Source organism: Corythoichthys intestinalis, chromosome 10, assembly GCF_030265065.1.
Source record: "Corythoichthys intestinalis isolate RoL2023-P3 chromosome 10, ASM3026506v1, whole genome shotgun sequence".
Classification (NCBI taxonomy): Eukaryota; Metazoa; Chordata; class Actinopteri; order Syngnathiformes; family Syngnathidae; genus Corythoichthys; species Corythoichthys intestinalis.
In genome coordinates this window covers 44,537,037-44,559,938 of record NC_080404.1, presented here as the reverse complement: position 1 = coordinate 44,559,938, position 22,902 = coordinate 44,537,037, and the positions used below count along the sequence as shown (strand labels likewise).

At 38.8% G+C, this 22,902-nt stretch overlaps 1 protein-coding gene across 1 annotated transcript in view; it reads right to left on the bottom strand.

The window, feature by feature from the left end:
- The window catches only part of rel (v-rel avian reticuloendotheliosis viral oncogene homolog), a 51,299-nt gene that overhangs the window by 17,234 nt on the left and 11,163 nt on the right, over nt 1-22,902 (bottom strand). The window contains exon 6 of the mRNA XM_057848982.1: nt 740-880. Within this exon, the coding sequence (XP_057704965.1) occupies nt 740-880 (141 nt within the window). The remainder of the gene's footprint in view (nt 1-739; nt 881-22,902) is intronic.

Genomic DNA, 22,902 nt, shown 5'->3' with positions numbered 1-22,902 from the left:
TTGATTGAACCTTTTTGTGTTTGGGCCATATTATGATTATTATGATTATTAAATCATTCAATCCCCAATAAATGTTGCTTCAATAAAAAAAACAAAAAAACTTTCAATCAAAGAAAAAATTATTTGAAAAATAAAATTGCCCCCCCCCCCAATTTTTTTTGGGTTTTGAAAATTATATGCAAAGCAAATGACCATCTAAGTTGCTAGTCACATGATCTGTTTGAAAAATAATTTTGACCTATTATAATAATATATATTTTTTGTTCATTTCATTCATTTTTGTTGCTGTTTTATTGCTTTACAACTTTTATATGTATATAGGAAAGTCATTACATGCAATGACACTTTTCGGACACCAAGGGGGGCCTGCCCACCCCTTAAAATCCGCTTATGGCTATTTTGTCTAAAGGTTGTGCTACCAAGTATTAGGCTGAGGGTGCCAATACTTTTGTCCGGCCCATTTTTGGAGTTTTGTGTAAAATGATAATGATTAAAACTTTTTTCATTCTCCTTTGTGTTTCTTCATTGCAAGCAAAATAAATGAAGATATTTCTACCAAAGCATTTGTAATTGCAATCATTTTCTGGGAGAAATTGAACATTATCTGACAGAATTGCAGGGGTGCCAACACTCTTAGCCAGCACTGTAATTGATGAGACTTGAATCATAACGCTACTCAAAGACAACCATTGGAGTAAATATCTCCACTTTGAACTCTACAAGACAAATAGTCACTCACTGTTGTCAAAGATGGGGTTGCTGACTACAGGTTTGAGTACTCGAGTGTAGGGGCTTGTGTCATCCTGCAGGAAAACCTGTATACACAGGCGAACCACGTTCAAGTCATAGTCTTCCGTCTGCAGCAGCTGCTCTTGCGGCACTGTGGTCACACACATGCACACGAGCACAAACACAACAAGATGATTGTTACTATCAGAGAACATTTTGACGTGACATTTCCCCAAGATAAATTGTGACTGTGGGCACAAAAACAAAGATAAGTCACAAAAGATAAGGTAACTTAAAATAGAGATAACTGACACAATGCAGAACTGATCAATAGAAAACCATTATGAATTCATGTACAAATATCTCAATATCACAGTAAGGCATCACACGCGATTGCGAACACCCTGATGCGCAAACACTTTCAGCTGCCCACCTACAATTTGACACAACAAAACAACGTCACAGCGGGGTGGAAAGAGTGGAAAAATGTGTGCGTGCACATCACTTGTGTATCACAAAGAGACGAGACTCCCAAACACAAGTAACAAAACGGCTCGTGACGTGTGTGAAAGTATTGTAGTGGGGCCAGAAAGTGTCAAGCGAATCTTTGGTTGGTGCGCTGAGATGCACGAAATGGAAAATCATTCATCTGGAACGTGTAGAAAGGCATAAACAATGAAAATAGCTTGTTGGGTATTTTCCCTATTTGGTGTCTGTGCTTTCAGAATTAAAAATCAATGCATCAATACAGGGAAAGGATGGTAGTGGCATAAACCTATTACTTTTATTTTGATGAAAATGTTATTGTTTCTTTTATTGTCGTATTGTTTCATTCATATATTTGCTATGGTTGTTGAGGTGGACATGCTACAGTCGGGCAAATAAGTATTTCGTCAACCACTAATTGTGCAAGTTCTCTCACTTGAAAATATTAGAGAGGCCTGTAATTGTCAACATGGGTAAACCTCAACCATGAGAGACAGAATGTGGGAAAAAACAGAAAATCACATTGTTTGATTTTAAAAGAATGTATTTGCAAATCATGGTGGAAAATAAGTATTTGGTCAATACCAAAAGTTCATCTCAATACTTTGTTATGTACCCTTTGCTGGCAAAAACGGAGGCCAAATGTTTTCTGTAACTCTTCACAAGCTTTTCACACACTGTTGCTGGTGATTTGGCCCATTCCTCCATGCAGATTTCCTCTAAAGCAGTGATGTTTTGGGGCTGTCGTTGGGCAACACGGACTTTCAACTCCCTCCACAGATTTTCTATGGGGTTGGGATCTGGAGACTGGCTAGGCCACTCCAGGACCCTGAAATGCTTCTTACGAAGCCACTCCTATGTGGCCCTGGCTGTGTGTTTGGGATCATTGCCATGCTGAAAGACCTAACCACGTCTCATCGTCATCTTCCATCCCTTGCTGATGGAAGGAGATTTTCACTCAAAATCTCTCGATACATGGACCCATTCATTCTTTCCTTTACACAGTCTTCCTAGTCCCTTTGCAGAAATCAGCCCCAAAGCATGATGTTTCCACCCCCATGATTCACAGTGGGTATGGTGTTCTTTGGATGCAATTCAGTATTCTTTCTCCTCCAAACACGAGAACCTGTGTTTCTACCAAAAAGTTCTATTTTGGTTTCATCTGAGCATAACACATTCTCCCAGTCCTCTTCTGGATCATCCAAATGCTCTCTAACAAACCGCAGATGTGTATTGGCTTCAGCAGGGGGACACGTCCGGCAGTGCAGGATTTAAGTCTCTGGCGGCGCATTGTGTTACTGATAGTAGCCTTTGTTACTGTGGTCCCAGCTCTCTGTAGGTCATTCACTAGGTCCCCCCCGTGTGGTTCTGGGATTTTTGCTCACCGTTTTTGTTATCATTTTGACGCCACGGGGTGAGATCTTGCATGGACCATATCGAGGGAGATTATCAGTGGTCTTGTACGTCTTACATTTTCTAATAATTGCTCCCACAGTTGATTTATTTGCACGAAGCGTTTTGCCTATTGCAGGTTCAGTCTTCCCAGCCTGGTGCAAGTCTACAATTTTGTCTCTGGTGTCCTTCGACAGCTCTTTGGTCTTAGCCATAGTGGAGTTTGGAATGTGACTGACTGACTGATGTTGTGGACAGGTGTCTTTTATACCAGTAATGAGTTAAAACAGGTGCTATTAATACAGGTAACGAGTGGAGCCTCGTTAGACCTTGTGAGAAGAAGTTAGACCTCTTTGACAGCCAGAAATCTTGTTTGTAGGTGACCAGTACTTATTTTCCACTGTAATTTGGAAATAAATTCTTTAAAAATCAAACAATGTGATTTTCTGTTTTTTTTTTTTTTCCCCACATTCTGTCTTTCATAGTTGATGTTTACCCATGTTGACAATTACAGGCCTCTCTAATCTTTTCAAGTAGGAGAACTTGCACAATTGGAGGTTGACTAAATACTTATTTGCCCCACTGTATCTGATTAGCTACCATGCTGCCTACAGTCAAAAAAAAGCGTGTTTATTTGTCATTTATTTTTATGCTTAAACTAGTGGTGGGCAGGGCTCAAAACAACACTAGGTATCTTCGGTTTTGGTCGATTTTAGCGACGCAGGTTTTGCATTAAAGCAACACTAGGTAACATTTCAACCTTTATAAAATATTTTCATAACATTTGTGATGATATGTCGACTGAAAACTATGTATGCCACCTCTTTTATATCTTGAGGGGGTCCGTATCGCTTTCACTGGCACTAATTAACTTTGAGAAGGGTGGCAGGAACCCTGCCACACAATCACACACAAAAAAACAAACTACAAATGTGGTGACTGTTTTACGGCATAAGTCCCTTCGCCCTTCCCCCATTCATTATAAAGACGTCAAAGTCGATGCTAATGCTTTTGCACAAATTCTGCAAAGATGGTAGCACAACAAAAGAGACAAAAAGTTGGGGGGGTAGCCACATGGTTGCTAACCATCAAATTGTTTAGCCACAACTGGATTCATAACCTTATTATTTTTCATCCTTCACACAGCCGCTTGAAAGAGAAATGCTGTTTAATCCATCTGCAGGCGACCATCACGGTTTTACGACACTACGCAGGTGTGCGCTGGTCCTCATGGGAAACACAGCGCTGGTACTCGTGGGAAATGCAGTCTTCTTATGGCAAAACACTACCGCTTTTGTTCACTGGCGTTGCTAAATGGACCAAAACTGAAAAGGTACCAAGTGCTACTTTAACTCATTTGCACCCAAAAACATATAAATACGTTATATTTTTAATTGTTTCAATGTCCCAAAAACGTATTTATATGTCTTTTAAGTTTATTTTCATAAAACACATCTCTGGGTCCGGATTCAACTGAGCTCCAAAGCACAAAGCTGAAAATCAATTTCAAAGAAATAAAACTGGCCACTGGAGGGCAGTAGCGCATTTGGTAAGACCCGCAACCCGATTCAACGGCAACCAACGGGCGGGCCGCACGGTCGGAGTGATGCCAGGCGGCGGACGACAGAGCAGAACAAGCGAGAGGACACCCGGGATGCCAGGCGCTGGACGACCGAGCAGAATGACCGGGACCACCACTGCAGTGTAATATGCCGTTATGTCCGTGCTGCTCGCCGAGCAGACCCCGCAGAGACCCAAAAAAATCCATCTTAATGAGACAGGCAGCAGTGAGGGAAAAGTTTGCCCGGCTGTCGCGGCGACAACAGCGTCATCTCTCATTTAGTTATGTGTAAATAAATTGTTACTTTGCAGTCAAAAGCTCGATTTGTCTTGCTCTTTATGATATTTTGTATAAGGAAAACATTCAGATGTTTGGGATGTAACTAAAGCAAAAAATAGCTGTGTTAAAGTCAAAGTTATGTTTGAAATGTATGCTTTCACAAAAAGCTCAATTTCTCTGTTTTTTTCCATCAGAAATTGGAAAATTGCTCAAACTAAGCTATTTTCTAATTCTGATTTCTAAAGAATGAAAATAGATATGAACTTACTTTTTTTTCCTGCTGAAAGAAGAGTCTAATCTTTCTTTTGGTGGGTTCCATGTTTATATAGCAATAAAACAGAATTTTCTGTGGGCCTTGAGAAATCAGTCAAAATCCAGTAAAACGCCTGGGAGCGAAGGGCCTTGCTCTGGTGAAAATGGCTGGGAGTGAATGAGGTAAGGAAGAGTGCGTTTCCCATTAAGGACCAGCGTACAGTGTCGTAAAATCTAGGGCTGCAGCTATCGATCATTTTAGTAGTCGATTAATCGATGAACTAGTTAGTCGAATAACCGAGTAATCGGATAAGGAACATAAAAATTAAAATACCTGAGTTGAGCCTCAAACAGTATAACATAAATAAATAAATAAATAAATAAGGATCAACAGTATGTACAACAAAACAACAATTTGCTAACTTACATAGCAAAAGTCTGCTAGCTTAAATGTTACAAAATACTAATGCTTTTTCTTTGTTTTGTTCTTTTTACAATGCTCTTAACAAATGGTTCAGGCACATATTCCTGAATATACATTTAAACTAAATTACGAAAGTATTAAAAAAACAAGCTCAAACAAAAACCTAGCTTATGTTGGTCTTAACAGGGAGCAGCAGCTGTATTCGGCCATGTGAATGAGGCAGACTAGAGGGTAGTGTATCCACCCAAATAAATAAAACTAAATGCAAACACTTTCAAAACAAACCATTACAACACCACTTTAAATAAACGAATACTCGAAGCAGCAAAATTTATTTTCGATTCTTTTTTTCTAATGAATACTTGAGTTAATCGATTAATCGTTGCAGCACTAGTAAAATCCTTATGTCCCTGTCGCCTGAAGATGGACTGAACGACATTTCTGTTTCCAGCTGCTGTGTGAAGGATTAATAGTAATGCGGTAATGAATCCAGTTGTGGCTAAACCATAACATACAAGGTTGAAAAATAAAGAAACGTTTGTTTTTGGTTATTCACGCCAGCGAGTAAAAGCCGAGCCAGTGTTTATTCTTGAGTGTCCTTTTATCCTGGTAGCCTCGCTTTCCCTTTTTTGTCTTCTCTGACAAAACCTTTTTGTCTTTTTTGTTGCTCTGCCATCTTTGCAGAATTCGCGCAAAAGCGTTCGCATCGACTTCCCTCCTTATAACGAATGGGGGAAGGGGGAAGTGACGTATGCCGTAAAGCAGTCAGCACATTTGTAGTTTTATGTGTGGCAGGGTTTCTTCAAAGTTAATTAGTGCCGGTGAAAGCGATACAGACTCCCTCAAGATATGAAAGAGGTGTCGTTCAACTAGTAAGTCGACATACCACAAATGTTATGAAAATATTTTATTAAGGTTGAAAGGTTAGAGTTGAGTTCACTTCCTTAGTCAATTAAACAAATAATAAAATTCCAAACTGGCAGTAGTGCCCAGACTGTATATAAAGTTAGCGCTGCAGACTACATGTCATTTTCACATGCACAGTCTGCATAGGTCTCTAATGTGTAAGCGCTGACAACTTCAACAAATCAGCGCGTAGTAGGGGTGTTACAAATTATCGAAATGATGATATATCGTGATACTTTGTATCCCAAAAGGTTAGCGATATGCTCCTGCCAAGAATCGAGATATCGTTTTAAAAAGGTGTCATTGTTTAAAAAAAAAAAAGGAACCAACAAGTTGCTATCAAAATCTTCCACTATCATAGTGTCTCAGTTCAATCTAAGGCTGCCAATGACGGTGCTCGATGCCCAATCCATTTAGAAATCAGAGCATTCGCAGTCATTCTGTCCGATTTCTCCTGTTGAGTTTGAGTCACTGCCTATTTGGTTGATTCCCAGGTCACTTCCTGTTCTGTATTCAAAATAAATAGCAAGTGACTACTGGTGCACGATAATTATTGGTCCGATAATTATCGGTCCGATAATAGGAATTATGACGTCATCCTGATAAATCCAATAACATTATTAATAGGACCGATAATATGTACTGTGCTGGCTTTACAGTTTACACACTAGTATGGGGAAACCAGTTGACCATTTGCGGGGCATTGCTCCCACCTGCTGGTCAGAATAATTCACTGCATCTATTTTTTTTTGGGTTACAGTTTGGTTCACATTACAAGCTCATTCACTTACACATTGCGGTATCTAGCGGTAGCATTGACAATCGTGAATGCTTTCTGTTACGTTTCTGCCTCGGAAATATATGTCTGTAACTATTTTATGTCTACTATAACATATAAATGTGCAACATATGTTTACCTCTGTAGTGAAGGGTCATATGTACAGAACTTCATAAGTTGTTGTGTTAGAGAAGCCAGCCAATGCTTTAGTAGCTCAAGCTAGTGTGCTATGCTATACATTTAATAGTTGTGTATATAAGTGTATTGTGCAGTTTGTTGTATATTGAGTATTGAATATGTGTATTTTTCTGTTGTACTTTCACAATATTAAGACTCGTGTCTTCCCATAAAAGCAAGACAAGACCAAGCCTTGTGGTTTATGGAAGTGCATTCATTTTTAGCTGGCTGTTGGGCAGTGCTGAAGTGAAACGCACTGTTTTCTTCATGACATTATGAAAAATCTGGTGAGATCAAAGGCAAATCTATGTTGAATCCACCACTAGTTTTTTTTTTTTTTTTTTTTTGAAACCTCCAGGTGTTCTAAAACACAGGTTATACATTTAAAAATTATATTTATTATCGGTTATCGATATCAGTATCGGCTTTGAGGAGCAGGAAGTTATCGATATCGGTATCGGTTTCAAAAAATGAATATCGTGCACCCCTACAAGTGACCCATAAAATACCCCAAAATCAACAGAAGGTAACTAAAAATCAACAGGTAAATGACCTTAAATTGCCCAAAATGACCTCATTGCCCGTGCATTGGCTACCACTGACAGCCATAGACGTTCAATCCATTTGAAGTTGGAGGGATGGCAGCCAAACTACGTCTACTAGTGATAAACACACAGCCGAAGGATGAAAATTGTGTTTTTCTGTTTATTAGTTATCCAAGAATGATTTCCTGACCAATGTATCGATAATCGTTGTATCGCCATATCGTCAGATCATCGTTATTGTGAGCTTTGTATGCAAATTGTACCGTATCATGAGGTACCAAGAGGTTCCTACTCCTAGCGTGCAGCATCATCCTCTGCTGACCCCGTGTTCGTTAATATACAGCATCTACCGAGTCAGTCAAACCACCAGTGCTCGTTTGGATGGTTTGAATGTGTCTGCCATAGTCTAAAACGATAACTAAACCAAAGGAAATGAAGAATTTCTGTAATATTCAACAATTCATTAGGACAATTAGAAAAATTCACATTTTAAAATGGCTAACTGCCTTAGATGATACACCTTGCGTAATACAAAAACATTCATGGTTATCCCAGCTAGCTTAAAAGCAGAGGCTGCGACTATGAGTGGTGGCATTGTTATGAACGTTACTAATATTTATATAACTGATGGAAAACCTAATCTAAGTGTTAATATCTGATAATTTAGTTGTTAAAGATCAAGAGAGTGCAAAAAGTCTTGTTTCATTCACCTGTGTGTCTCCATACGTTTGGTTTTCACTTTACTCTTTGTCCAAGTCGCTTTGCTAAGCTGTTAGCTTGCGTATTCTTTGCGTTAGTTAGCCTTGAAATATTGCCGTGTGGGCTTTTCCTGTTAATCCGGCCTGTGTGTACGTAATTTTTCCTACATTAACGCTGGGCGATACGACTATCTTCTTAGATCGTTAAGGACTGAAGAAAGATCTATAAATCGTATAGCGGGGGTCGGGAACGTATGTTGCACTTTTGATGAGCGCCTCTGGCTCTCAGCCAACTCCAACCTAAACTCATTCACTCCCAGCCATTTTCACCGTAGAAACCCCCTTGGCTCCTGGCGGTTTTAATGGATTTTGACTGATTTTGCAAGGACCACAGAAAATTCTGTACTATTGCTATATAAGCATGGAACCCACCAAAAGAAAGATTAGACTCTTCTTTCAGCAGAAAAAAAGTTATGAACTAACTTTTTTTATTCTCTTAGAAATCAGCATTAGAAAATAGCTTAGTTTGAGCAATTTTCCAATTTCTGATGAAAAAACAGACAAATTGAGCTTTTTGTAAAAGCATACATTTCAAACATAACTTTAACACAGCTATTTTTCGCTTTTGTGACATCCCAAACATCTCAATAATGTTTTCGTTCTACAAAATAACAAACAACAAGACAGAGATTTTGATTGCAAAGTAACAATTTATTTACACATAACTAAACTATTGAACTGTTGAACTATTTGCGCACATAACAACGGGGAAGGCTCTCGGCTGCTCCCGGTTGAATGAGGTGGCTCCCAGTAATCTGATGAGTCCGGATCAAGATCGGTCTCACTTTTTTCATCATCTTCATCGTTGGTTTCAACCTCGGGCTCAGGAGTAACGCAACGTGGGCTCCGCAGAACGCGTGTGGAACCTGACGCTGTTGTGGCCGTCTCGGCTACAAGACGGGGTAAACTCTCATCACCGTCTGTCTCATCAAGATAGATTTTTTTTAATCCTTCTTTGACGATGGTTTCGTTTTCTTTTCAAAACACTCCCCCAGTGTTGCTTGCCTTTCTTTTCCTATTGTTCTCCACATTTTTGTCACGCGTCTTCACATGATCCCTCCAACTTTCCTGACTATTTTTCTTCACTTCCTTTCTTGGCCCGAGATGAATTCTTACAAAATGCGCTACTGCCCTCCAGTGGCCAGTTGTATTGCTTTAAAATGGGTTTCAAGCATTGTGCATTGCAGTTTAGGTGCATCAGAACCTAGAGATGCCTCTTGTCAAAAAAAACAAAACGTAAAAGACGTATAAATACGCTTTTGGGACACTGAAGCGATTAAAAATAGAACGTATTCATACGTTTTTGGCGGCAAATGAGTTAATTTGGTGTGTTTATTTTTTATATGTTACTAAAGTGTCATGTATTGTTGTTCATTGCCTTATAAGTTTATATTAATTGCACATTTTGACAAAAACTGCACTTTTTAAGGGCAAATTTAGACCAGGAAAGTCCATAGTTGTTTTTCTTTGGTCCGGGCCAAAACACAATGTATGGTTTGATGCAATTTTCGCAAGAGTCCCAGGATTTACAACAAACCCACACATGTGCAAACATCATTCAATCATTGGACAAAACGGTCTAAGCCAGGTAAAATACGGAATTATAAGTGTTTGAGGGAAATTTGGACATCAGAGGCTCATATTTGCAACATATTTTCCATTGTACGGGAACGAAGATATTTAGCAAGAAGGCTGCGTAGGAGAGCTATTCGAGCCCACAGCGTGTCATCGGCAACCCTTATGTCCAGAAGACAGGACAGGTGAGTTGCAATTTGATGCAAATGTGTGAGCCATCAGATATTTTGGGGAATGTCTGTGTATGTTGAAAGCCTTATGAATCGAAACTTTTCCTCTGTGTGTGTTTTTAGGTCGGTTAAAATTGTTTACGGCTGAATGAGGCAACACATGAATAAATTATGTAGGTCTTCATATTAGCTCACTGCACTTTATACTTTGGTATACTGTACACACTGCACATACTTTTAAGAAGCGACCACGGAAGCTTGTTACATGGAAAAAGGTGTGTTTTTAAGAACTGGTTACAACCACAGTGCTGCCACTTTCCCACATATAGCGACCGGAAACGAACAGAGACCACCTCTAAGGCGAGGTCTCAGACCAGCTGTTTATTCCGTACCAGTTCGCTGGTTTGCATTCACACCTGCCCAAAAGATACGCACGATAACCTTTTTCAGGTTTATGTACATTTAAAATGTTTTATAGGATAAAAATGGTCAATAATGTGGAAATTAGTCTTAAAAAAATAAAAACCTAAAAAAATAAAAATCATAATGGAATCATCAGGGAGACAGGAAAACCCTCCCACACACAATCATTGGATTGATGATCTCATGAGTGATGTACATATGGAGAAGATAGGTGAATGTTAACAAGTTCTCTGAACAAATTTAATAAAAAAAAAGGCAACCACTTTTGAAATTCATGGAAGCTTTTGAAATGTCTATTATACATTTAAGTGCCTACACAACTACTACACTACTGTACACTACACTAACAGCAAAAAGCATGGTTACTTCATATTTCACACAGTATTTTAAGCTCCTGAATGAAATGGACCGCTTGGATGTGTGTGGAATCGATCGATTTATATATTCAATTTTTTTGAATCCCACGCCATGAAAATGAATAACTTCATGTTTTAAGGAGGAATGCGAATGTGACGTCACCCAGGTCAGCATCTCACTGCTTTATAGCAGACATGTCCAAAGTCCGGCCCAGGGGCCAAACGCGGCCCGTGATCAAATTTCATCTGGCCCCCAGCCTCTGTCATAAAATCAATAACATCTGGCCCGCACACAGACTTAATAAATTGGTCAGCAGTACTGCAACCAGCATATGAAGTAGCTTACGCACGAAATGCTGCTCCTCATTTACCCACTAAAAGGCAGCAGCACTTTAACCCCTTATTGCCAAATGTATCACATTTGATACACCTAAAATTTCATAATTTTCAGACTAATTTAGAATTTCGACATTTATTTTTGGGGAAAAAAAAAGATGGATGCAAGTCAACACATGCATCTGCAGGTTCCATAAAAAAAAAAAACATGATTTAGCATGGGTTATAGATATAGAGCGCTTATTACACATTTTCATTTTGACTTTTCTTTTCACAAATTTGAAAAAAAAGTTTCATTAGGACCTTATTTTTCAAATTTTGGGATTCTCTGATAATTGTTTCATGTTGCAGGTATTTAAGAGCTAAGCAACATTACTCCATGTGACCCTCTACTTCTAATTTTCTAAAATGGTGACAATCAACAAAAAAAAGTTGACTGTGACGGTCGACGCTTCAAGGATAGTTGAAAATTGGACTATTTCTTCACTTAAATACGCAACAACTGCGTCTTGCCTCATTTGCAAAGAGACAGTCGCTGTTTTTAAAGAGTTCAATGTGAGGCGATATTACCAAACAAGACATGCTGACATGTAAGACAAGATTACAGAGAAGATACGCAGCGAGAAATTGAAGAAACTTGAAGCTAGTTTAATTTCACAGCAGTAGTATTTCGCAAGAGCCCGAGAGTCGAAAGAGAACGCCGCAAAGGCTAGTTGCGAGATTGTTGAAATTATTCATTAAAAAAAAAATAAAGCAAATGTGACACACTGAATGGCTTGCTAAATTTTGCTTAAATATATTGCTCTACGTAAAGGACGTCAGCCAAGGTCGGCCCCCCACATTTTTACCACGCCAAATCTGGTCCCCTTTGCAAAAAGTTTGGACACCCCTGCTTTATAGCATGCAGATGGACTGCGGAATCAGCTGATTTCGCGGATTCATTCGTTTATTGTTCACATCACGCCAACCAAATGTGCTGCAGGGTTTTGTTGCTGCACCAGGGAGAGGCGTGTGAGCCTTTTTGGCTTTCAAAAACCCCACTCCGAGATTGGTCAAAACAAGTCAAGACAACTGTGGGACCACTGGACTTACGATGAAGTGAGTAAACATCGTGTTTTGTATTATGTCCAATACTGGGATCATGGCACACGTTTTAATACGGAGGTGGCTTGCATTTTGCGGCTGACAATGCTCCTTCTCCACTGAGAAAGCCACTCGGTCGACGACCGGCGCCTTGTCGCATACCCCCGTCGGTCCTCTTCGCGTGCCCGCCAGGAGAGCACTATACTAGGCCTATGCGGTTCTCCATATCGTCCAGACTTCCAGCCCCCTCTGCTCTCTTCGTGTGCCCGGCAATAGAACACTATCCTCGGGTAGGGCTTGGGCAGCTACGTGCTCCTCCGATGTCGCCCGGTTTGTCCGGAGGTCATTCTCCAGCTGCTTCCCGGGCAAACGAGCTCTCCTGCCCGCAGCCAGGGAACCACGAGCTTTAACTTGCTCACCGCCGGAGGAGTTGCCGATCAGTGAAGACAATCGACAACCCCGCCGCCGTGTGACATTATCTGGGGTAGTTTTGTGTGATTTTTCGCTTCGAAAGGCAAGAATAAGGCTTTGAAACGCCGCTCGATTCAGGTTTGCATGTCGTCTAGCTGTCACGCCTCCTGGTTTGTTTACGCTGTCAGAAGCCGGGGCAGGGAAATGACAAAAGCCGGACAAACTCCGGTGGCATAAAAAAATCATTCGGGAGGGGCAAGAAGTCGATAGTTTTGACCATTATGGAGTAATTTTGCCATGTCGTACTGATTAAATGCATTTTGAATATTTCATATTCGATTTAGCACAAGACTTATTTATAATGACCATACAATTTATTTCGCAATTGGGGCAAAATACTTGGATAAAAAGAAAATCTTGTAAAAATATTGGAGTAGAGAGATTGAAACAATGACATTTTGCTGCTGTCTTTGTCGCATTTTCCTCGTTCTAAATAATTCCCCCTCAATGGGCTGAATTCTAAATCAGATGAAATCGTGACCCTGCCGACGTCAACCTCCAGCGGGGGACGCTAGAGCGCTATAATGATAAGCAGGGTTATACAGCAGATTAAAAGACTAATTTCTCGTCATCTGCGCTTTTGTTAAATTGTTGTATATAGTCGAATCGTCTCAAAATATGATTCTAACTCACATAATAATGCTATTTAAGATTTTTTTTATGCTGTCACAGGCACTTTAATGTTACAAAGCAGCCACAATTCAGAAATGTTTAACACCTAAAAAGATTTTCAATGTACATTATTTATCATTACTTTTTTTATGTGGGCGTGTTTATGTGTGTAGTAAGAAATGTACACAACATTTTACACAGTATGTACAGTACTGTCATCCCTCGCTATTTCACGCTTCAAACTTTGCGCCCTCATTCCATCACGGATGTTTTTTTTGTTGTTTTTTTTTTTAATTAAAAAATAAATACAGATGAGCTGCCCCGACCCGGTCACGTAGTCTCACTCTCCCTCCTGCTGCTTTTCTTTTTGTTTCTCAGACAGTGCCCTGGAGTTGCTTGTTAAAGTTAAAGATGATTGACAGATGTTAAGGTTTGATCTTGCCAGAGACGCTTGGAAGCCCAAACTTCAAATGGCCGCATGTGTCAATCATCGTTTAGCTTGTTAAACACCTGCTGTGACAACTCATTGTGTGTAAGTGAGCAGCATGAGCGGATTTGAGTGGACTCACTCAATGAAGCTTTTAATAAAGACAAGCATTTTTCTACGTTATTCTTGTTTCAAAATAATGCGTTAGGGCAGTAACATGTTTAAAATTCATAATTCAAATTATAATTATTACATTTGAAGTGCTTAAAAGGCATTTATTAAAAAAAAAAATTATATATATACACACATATATACACACACAGTATACATATACAGTGGGGAGAACAAGTATTTGATACACTGCCAATGGGTTTTCCCATTAGCAGTGTATCAAATACTTGTTCGCCCCACTGTATATATATACATATATATATATATATATATATATATATATGCAAACACAAATTTGTGGTTTTTAATTATACTTTGGAAAAAAATGTAAAAACCATGTCTTATATGTATCTCTTTCCAATGTTAATTCGATTAAATACATTGAACCCCCCCTCAAAAAAATTTTTTGGGGCGCTATTTGGCGGTTTTTTACTTATCACGGCGGGTTCTGGTCGCCATTAACCGCGAAAAACAACGGATCACTGTATTATTGTTAATGTCAAAAAGCATAAATAAATGGTTAAAAAAATAAATAATAAAAAAGCATCATGATAAAATGGTGATTTTTTTTTTTTTTTTTTTTTAAATTATGATCTTTTTGCCGAATTGCCCACCCTCTAGCTTAAATACAGTTTGGTAACTACTAAAACAGGTACGGAAACAAGTAGAGGACCATGATATTGGTAAGCATTATTATTTGTGATTATTAGTTTTATTATTAGTAGTAGTAGTATTATAAGTATTATTCACTATTATCCACAGTGTAGTATGAGTACCACTGGTGAAAAACTAACTGAATGAAATCATCTAACGGCACTTTTTAATCCATGATAGTGCATTTATTGACTAAAGCTCAGTTGTACTAAACTAAAAAAGATTTACATTTCATGTTTTTGAATAACTTCTATTCAAATATTTAAGTTGTAAATAAGTTTAGTTCAACTTAATATCGAAATAGGATACCATTTGTTTGTGTAAATGATTACTTTTTAAAAAATTTTTTTAATCAAGGTGCATTGTTGATGTTGTGTCTTATTAAAATGAATAAAACCTCAGCCATTTTTGTCAACATTTTGGGCTTTCACACTACCGTATTTTCAAGTGATACCAGACTAACATAATATTATAGTAACATGCTAACTGACTGCTTTAAGGGACGCTCAGAAGCATGGATTTGTCAGGATGCATTTATGCATGAGTTTGGTTGAGTGCGCTGGGATGAAAAGACAGAGGAAGTACAGTAATGCCACCTGATGCAGGAAGAAGTCAAGTTTCAGAGCAGAAGTGAGCAAGGGGAGAGAGCTACCCATCACACAATTTGTGGCAACGCTGCTTCTAGTGAAAACCACTTTTATAATGATCGGCACGCTACTGTAATTCTTGGATTGTGTGTTGCTATTGCAATCTGCAGCTCAAAATTGGAATTGAATTTCAGATAAAATTGTGTTTTTTTTCTTATAGAGTTCACATTTAACTCAATGGCACTGAGAGATGAGTATTCACAGCCGTTCCCACCAATTAAAACCACTTAGATGTTTATCATTATCAATTGCAGGCAATGAGAAAAAGCAACTTTAGAGTGTTATTGGGGGCCATAACCAGTGTTGTTAGTAACGGCGTTAGAATATAACGGCGTTACTAACGGCGTTATTTTTTTCAGTAGTGAGTAATCTAATTAATTACTTTTCTCATCTTGGTAACGCCGTTACCGTTACTGAGGCGGGAAAGGCGTGCGTTACTATGCGTGACGATGTTGGTTTACTGACGCGAGAAAAGTGAAAAAGATGGACTCACGGAGACGAGAGAGCAGAGCAGGAGTGGGGAGGAGGCAAGGGAGTGTGACGCCGTTGCAGACGTGATGCTACTATGCTAGGTGGCTCCAATAATACCTGACTGTAGCCGATAGCCTACAAACTACGCCCACATGATGCTTCGGTAGATATTACATATATGGCGGAAAACGCAAACAAGACTGAAAAAGCAGTTTCTGCTCTTGCACTACTCTTTAAAAGAAACTGCAGAATTTTAAGTCAAAAGAACTGTTGTGTTAGATAGAACAATATGTCTATATGCTGCCATAGCGGATTCATAGTGCATGAAGCCCCCGAACTATTTTTAATTTGTCCGTTTTAGCCTGACAACCCCCGTTTACAGATGTCACGCAACCGCTTTTTTTCCAACCAAGCCATAAAAAGAACGTAAGTAGTTATATTTATGATTGAAAATGTCTGTCATTTTTAGCTTGGAATCATTAATTGATGTTTAATATTTAGTTTTAAAAAAACGACTTTAAAAATTTATTCACTCGCATATTGTAACCTTTTAAACAAATGACGTTACTATGAAAAATTTGGCGTCTGTAAAAAAGTCACGGATATCTACCTCATAAGTATCGCTTAATTGTATTTTTTTTGTTACTGTCGCATTTTCCCCGATATGTTAGATGAGAAATAATCGATCCAAACAAAGAAAAATAGAAAAATAACGTTTACAAGGGTAACTACTGTATATGAAAAAGAAAATCTCAACCACTCCTTGTTGTCTGCGATTTCTGCATCGTGACCCTTGTTATATCACCATGTTTCACCCACAAAATCCCCCCTAAATCTGTCTCGGTGATACATGCTACATGGAGTTTTTGGATCGAAACAAGGAAGGTACGCGATAATATCTCGTTAAAACCGTGGTGTCTTTAATTCTGCTCTCGCGGGCTCACGCCTCCAGTTTAGGTTTTGCTGTTTAAAAAAATGTATTCTTAAAAAATGCCCTCCTGTTCAAAATTTTTCTTCCCCCAGAAAATTGAGGTTTTAAGCTTTCCAATGATGTATCACAGATGCATATCGGACAATTTTGAAATTTGGCCAAATTGGAGGTCTAAGAGCGGAACTTCAAGTCACCTGAGTGTTTTCCGCCATATACAGAACTAGATGCAAATGTCAGACACGGCGTCATTAGCAACATGTATAATAAAAAACTAGATGCGTTAGTAAACAGCCGCCATCTTAAAGCAGTAGACTTCTCAGAAAGGCTCTGTTGTAGAGAACCTTCTTAGCGAACCTAAGTCACTTTTTATCTAAAATGCTCCTAAATCGGCAAAACTTAAATCTATCTTTAAATGATGAAACAGTTTTAAAACTTACACATGTCGAAAATAGACAAAAGGGAACCAATGCAATAACGGGAGCAATTTTAACAACCTTAATTAACGGCTGATTCACAACATTAAAGGACTTCTACACATAGCAAAGGTTACTATATAGTATCTAGTTATCACAATATCCGCAATACCCCTGTGTCTAGTTAAGTTTAGGGTAAAGAACTGGGCTAGGGCCAATTGTCCCAAAAACCCTTTAAACTTCACATTTTGTGACCTGTTTTTTAAATTTATTTTAATTAATAATATTTTTTTTTTTTTAGATTAAAAAAACATGAAAAATATCACCAGTTACTTTGCCAAGTAACTAATTACTCTTACATTCAGGTGACTGAGTTACTAACGCAATTACTTTTTGGGAGAAGTAATTTGTAACTGTAATTAATTACTTTTTTTTTTAAAGTAAGATTAACAACACTGGTCATAACTAGAATGTAGTTCTGTTTTGATTCATTTCATTTTATTAATTTAATTGTTATTACCATTATATTATTTTATCATTCTAATTATTCATAAAAAACTAAAAATAATGTCAAATAACGAAAAGAAAAAAAAAAAAAAATAATAATAATTTTGTAATATATGTACCAGCATGTGATGTCCACGTATGTGGACGCCAGGTGTTTATGTGTTTGTTTGTCTTTTTTTTTTTAATTACCAAGATTATATAATCAATTGAGATGCAGCTTTTCAAAACAGCTGTGCATGGCTACTACAAGTGAGGGTTAAAACAACAACAAATACTGTGTTCCATGATTCCTCATTATAGGACTTAAGCACAAAGCCTTTTTTAATCAACAAAGCAAAAAGTAAAGATGTAGTCAAAATAAACCTGCAATCAACCCCGTTCCATAGTTTTACAGATGCATGGAAAAAAACAAAAAACGCTCTGTTCCCCGCTTAAACACACATCAACCCCTCCTCCTTTAAGTGAATCCTGCATTCCCATCTCTCACGTGGCATTTTCCATGTGCCCGATTGAGCAACTGTGACCAAGAATGGGGAAGTAGCCTAACGCTTGTTTGCACGACAGCACTACAGTCTGTCTGCACAGGCGTAAAATGGAAAGACAGGGGAAACGCCGTTTGACTAGAACGTGAGAAGAAATGGGACAGGTTCTCTTGAAATGTTTCAACCACAGCCACAACAAGCTAATGAGTATAGACAGCTTAGTACCAGAGGTGGGTAGTAACACATTACATTTACTTGAGCAACTTTTCAAGAGAAATGTACTCCTAAGAATAGTTCTACTAAGCCATACATTTTACTATTAAAGTATACATACATATACATGTGAAGTTAATTCGTTCCAGGACCTTGTTTGTAAGTCGAAATGGCCGTATGTTGAGCAGGATTTTCCCAAAAGCATAGATTATAATTCCATCATTTCATTGCACAGCCCAAAAACCTACACTAAATCCTTAATAAATGTGTAACTACTATTGCAAATAGCAATTACACATGGCAAAACACATACAGTGGGGCAAATAAGTATTTAGTCAACCACTAATTGTGCAAGTTATCCCACTTGAAAATATTAGAGAGGCCTGTAATTGTCAACATGGGTAAACCTCAACCATGAGAGACAGAATGTGGAGAAAAAACAAACAGAAAATCACATTGTTTGATTTTTAAAGAATTTATTTACAAATCATGGTGGAAAATAAGTATTTGGTCAATACCAAAAGTTCATCTCAATACTTTCTTGTGTTCCCTCTGTTGGCAATAACGGAGGCCAAACGTTTTCTGTTACCCTTCACAAGCTTTTCACACAATGTTGCTGGTATTTTGGCCCATTCCTCCATGCAGATCTCCTCTAGAGCAGTGATGTTTTGGGGCTGTCGTTGGGCAACACGGACTTTCAACTCCCTCCACAGATTTTCTATGGGGTTGAGATCTGAAGACTGGCTAGGTAACTCCAGGACCTTGAAATGCTTCTTACGAAGCCACTCCTTTCTTGCCCTGGCTGTGTGTTTGGGATCATTGTCATGTTGAAAGACCTAGCCATGTCGCATATTCAATGCCCTTGCTGATGGAAGGAGATTTTCACTCAAAATCTCTCGATACATGGCCCCATTCATTCTTTCCTTTACACAGATCAGTCGTCCTGGTCCTTGCAGAAAAACAGCCCTAAAGCATGATGTTTCCACCCCCATACTTCACAGTGGGTATGATGTTCTTGTGCAATTCAGTATTCTTTCTCCTCCAAACACGAGAACCTGTGCTTCTACCACAAAGTTCTATTTTTGTTTCATCTGACCATAACACATTCTCCCAGTCCTCTTCTGGATCATCCAAATACTCTCTAGCGAACCGCAGACGGGCCTGGACGTGTACTGGCTTCAGCAGGGGGACACGTCTGGCAGTGCAGGATTTGAGTCCCTGGCGGCGCATTGTGTTACTGATAGTAGCCTTTGTTACTGTGGTCCCAGCTCTCTGTAGGTCATTCACTAGGTCCCCCCGTGTGGTTCTGGGATTTTTGCTCACCGTTCTTGTTATCATTTTGACGCCACGGGGTGAGATCTTGCATGGAGCCCCAGATCGAGGGAGATTATCAGTGGTCTTGTATGTCTTCCGTTATCAGTGGTCTTGTATGTCTTCCGTTTTCTAATAATTGCTCCCACAGTTGATTTCTTTACACCAAGCGAAGAGTGAAGAGTTACAAAAAACGTTTGGCCTCAGCTATTGCCAACAAAGGGTACATAACAAAGTATTGAGATTAACTTGTGGTATTGACCAAATACTTATTTTCCACCATGATTTGCAAATAAATTCTTTAAAAATCAAACAATGTGATTTTCTGTTTTTTTTTCCACATTCTGTCTCTCAAGGTTGAGGTTTACCCATGTTGACAATTACAGGCCTCTCTAATCTTTTCAAGTCAGAGAACTTGCACAATTGGTGGTTGACTAAATACTTATTTGCCCCACTGTACATTATGAATAAAAATCAAAATAATAGTAATTCCTGTAATAATGTAACGAATAGGGTTCTAATGTGGCGGATGTTTTTTGCGTGGTGTACCTGAACGCACTGTGTGGCTGACTGGACAGACTAAGAGAGGACATTTTACTTTCACTTTTTTCAGCTGCGGCGGACACTAGGTATGTTGTGTTGCACAAGTTGTGAAATAAATCATTAAAAACCCGACGATGCTGGCGGCTTTTTAGCTATGTTACCACAATAATAATTGTCACCGTAACTTATAAAGACTGGAGAACGGAGGTTGGAGGAGGACCGTCAAGATCGTAGACATATACCATACCAGACCATCTTGTCGAGCCAGTCCGCGGATGGCACAACACACTCATATTTTTATATAATTTCCAGCTTCATTTCAAAGGGAAGCCTCACCTTTTTCCCCACCTGCACTAACATTCTTGGAACCTATGTTGATTTCTCTCAGAAGAAAATCCGCCGTGCGTTCGTCTTGCGGAAAAACAAAGAAACTGTGGCGCTGTCATAAATCGTCGTATTTCGAGCATGTCGTCGGAAGTGTATAAAGAAATGGGGAGTCAAATTTTACATCGGATGTCGAAAACATCATGTGGCGAAGCGATCGTATGTCAGGGTACCACTGTACTTACTTAGATTTGTGAAGAAGAAAGGTTACTTACTCTTACTCCGCTACTTTGGGCTACACTAGTCAGTACAAAAAAAGTATAATCTAATTTGTAGAATAAAGAGGAAAATCCTCTTTATTCTACAAATTAGATTATACTTTTTTTTCTTCCCCAAAGACTCGAACAGTGGCGCTACCAGTTCCACCAATGAGACGTCGCAACAACAATCACGTGACTCCATTACACCAATTGGACTCAAGCTTTCAGTTTTTCATCATGCCGGCCTGTTCAATCATGTGGCGTCTTTAAAGCACCGTAAAAAAAAAAAAAAAAGTATTAGGCATAGAGCGCTGCCGTCAACATGACTCGAAAGCACGGCTTTTAGCCTCTCTCCCAATTTTAATTTGTTAAATGTTAAAATGGTAAATGGAGAGTACTTATATTGCGCATTTACCTACATGGTTACCATGCCCAAAGCGCTTTACATTAGCACACATTTACCCTTTCACGCACACATTCACACACCAATGGTGCTGTTGCCATGCAAGACGCTGCCACCCATTGGGGACAAATTAGGGTTCAGTGCCTTGCCCAAGGGCACTTCGACAGTGGGTAGTCGTAGCCGGAAATCGAACCGCTGACCCTTCGGTCCCAGAACAACTCTAGCTACTAACTGCGCCACGGCCGCCCTATTTGGCTCCGATTGACCACGGAAAATTGGAGATATGATCCTTTTAGTTTCATAAGAGGAATTAGGTTTTCCCCACTAGAGGGCACTCATGCTCTTTGGACGAATGAGGCTTCATTTCTGTATTTTATTTCTCTCGCTTGAATTTAATGATTTTTTTTGTTTATATTTCTCTGGCTTAATGTTGTTATGTAGTAGGTTGTAGTCGTCTTCTTCAAAGTATAATAATAACAGTTCATACAGATAAAAAAAACACTGCTTATAAAAAAATCAAACATTATAAGCAGTTACTCACAATGTTACTCATTACTTGAGTATTCTTTTCACCAAATACTTATTTTCTTGTACTTGAGTACATTTTTGGATGACTAATTTTCCTTATTCTGGAGAAATATTATTTGAAGCAAGCCTACTCTTACTTGAGTAAAGTTTTAGGCTAGTCTACCCACCTCTGCTTTGAACAGATTATGATACATCTGGAAAAATAAATTACGGTAATAAAAAGAACAAATATTCAACATATAACATATTCGCCGTCTGACTGCGTGCATGGAACCGTGACGAGACGAATACAAATACCATTACACTCTTAGCTGTGATGCATTAACTATAGTTATACTGCCCGTTTTGCTTCTTTTATCTGTATTATGCCTTAGCGACAACATAAAAGCACAAAGGATTGCGGGTTTGTACTTTTCCATTCATTTTCTACAGAGCTTGTCCTCAGTAACGGCACTTGAGGCTAACCTCAGCTGACTTTGTCAGTCTACCGTAAGATGTGTATCAACAAAAAGAATCATTCACACTCGACTTCAATTGCGAACATTTAACGTGCACCACACAGAAAGGTCGGAGCCATGAATTGAAACCAGGACCTCACAAATATTTGAACCGTAAACCTCACTACAGTATGTCCCCAATTATTGTTTTTTTCTGTAGGACGAAATGCTAATGTTTCACGGTTCTTCTTATTATTGTACTTTAGCTTAATCAACAAAAAAATAACTGTTCTCAAGGGATGTTAATAATGAGTTTGTGCATTCATTGCCATCCCTCCCCCTCCAAATGATTGGACATCGAGCGCCTTTAAAGGCAGCCACTGAGTAGCCAGCTGCTGCATCGACATTGATGAAATAATCTTTTAAAAATCGGGTGTGAAAGGTAGTTATGAATTAATTTTAATGTCAATGCATTGACTTTGGGAATGTTACCCCTACTAACATGGCTGCATTGGGGCCATTTTGGTAGGGGTGATTAAAGATAATTTCATGCTTCTACATAAATGAATGGTCATTCGCTGCCACCCTCCCACTTCAAATGGATTCGATGTCCAGTGCCGTCAATGACAGATGATGCAGTGTTTGACTCAGGCATGATTAGCAATTACTTTACATTCAAGTGAGTATGCAGCAATTTAGTATTAAAAGGAAAAAAATGTAGATGGCGGAAAACACAGAGAAGACTGAAAAGGCAGTTTCTGCTCTTGCACTCCTCTTTAAAAGAAACTGCTGTATTTTAAGCCAAAACAAATGTTGTGCTTGATAGAACAATATGTCTTAATGCTGCCATAGCAGATACATGGCGCA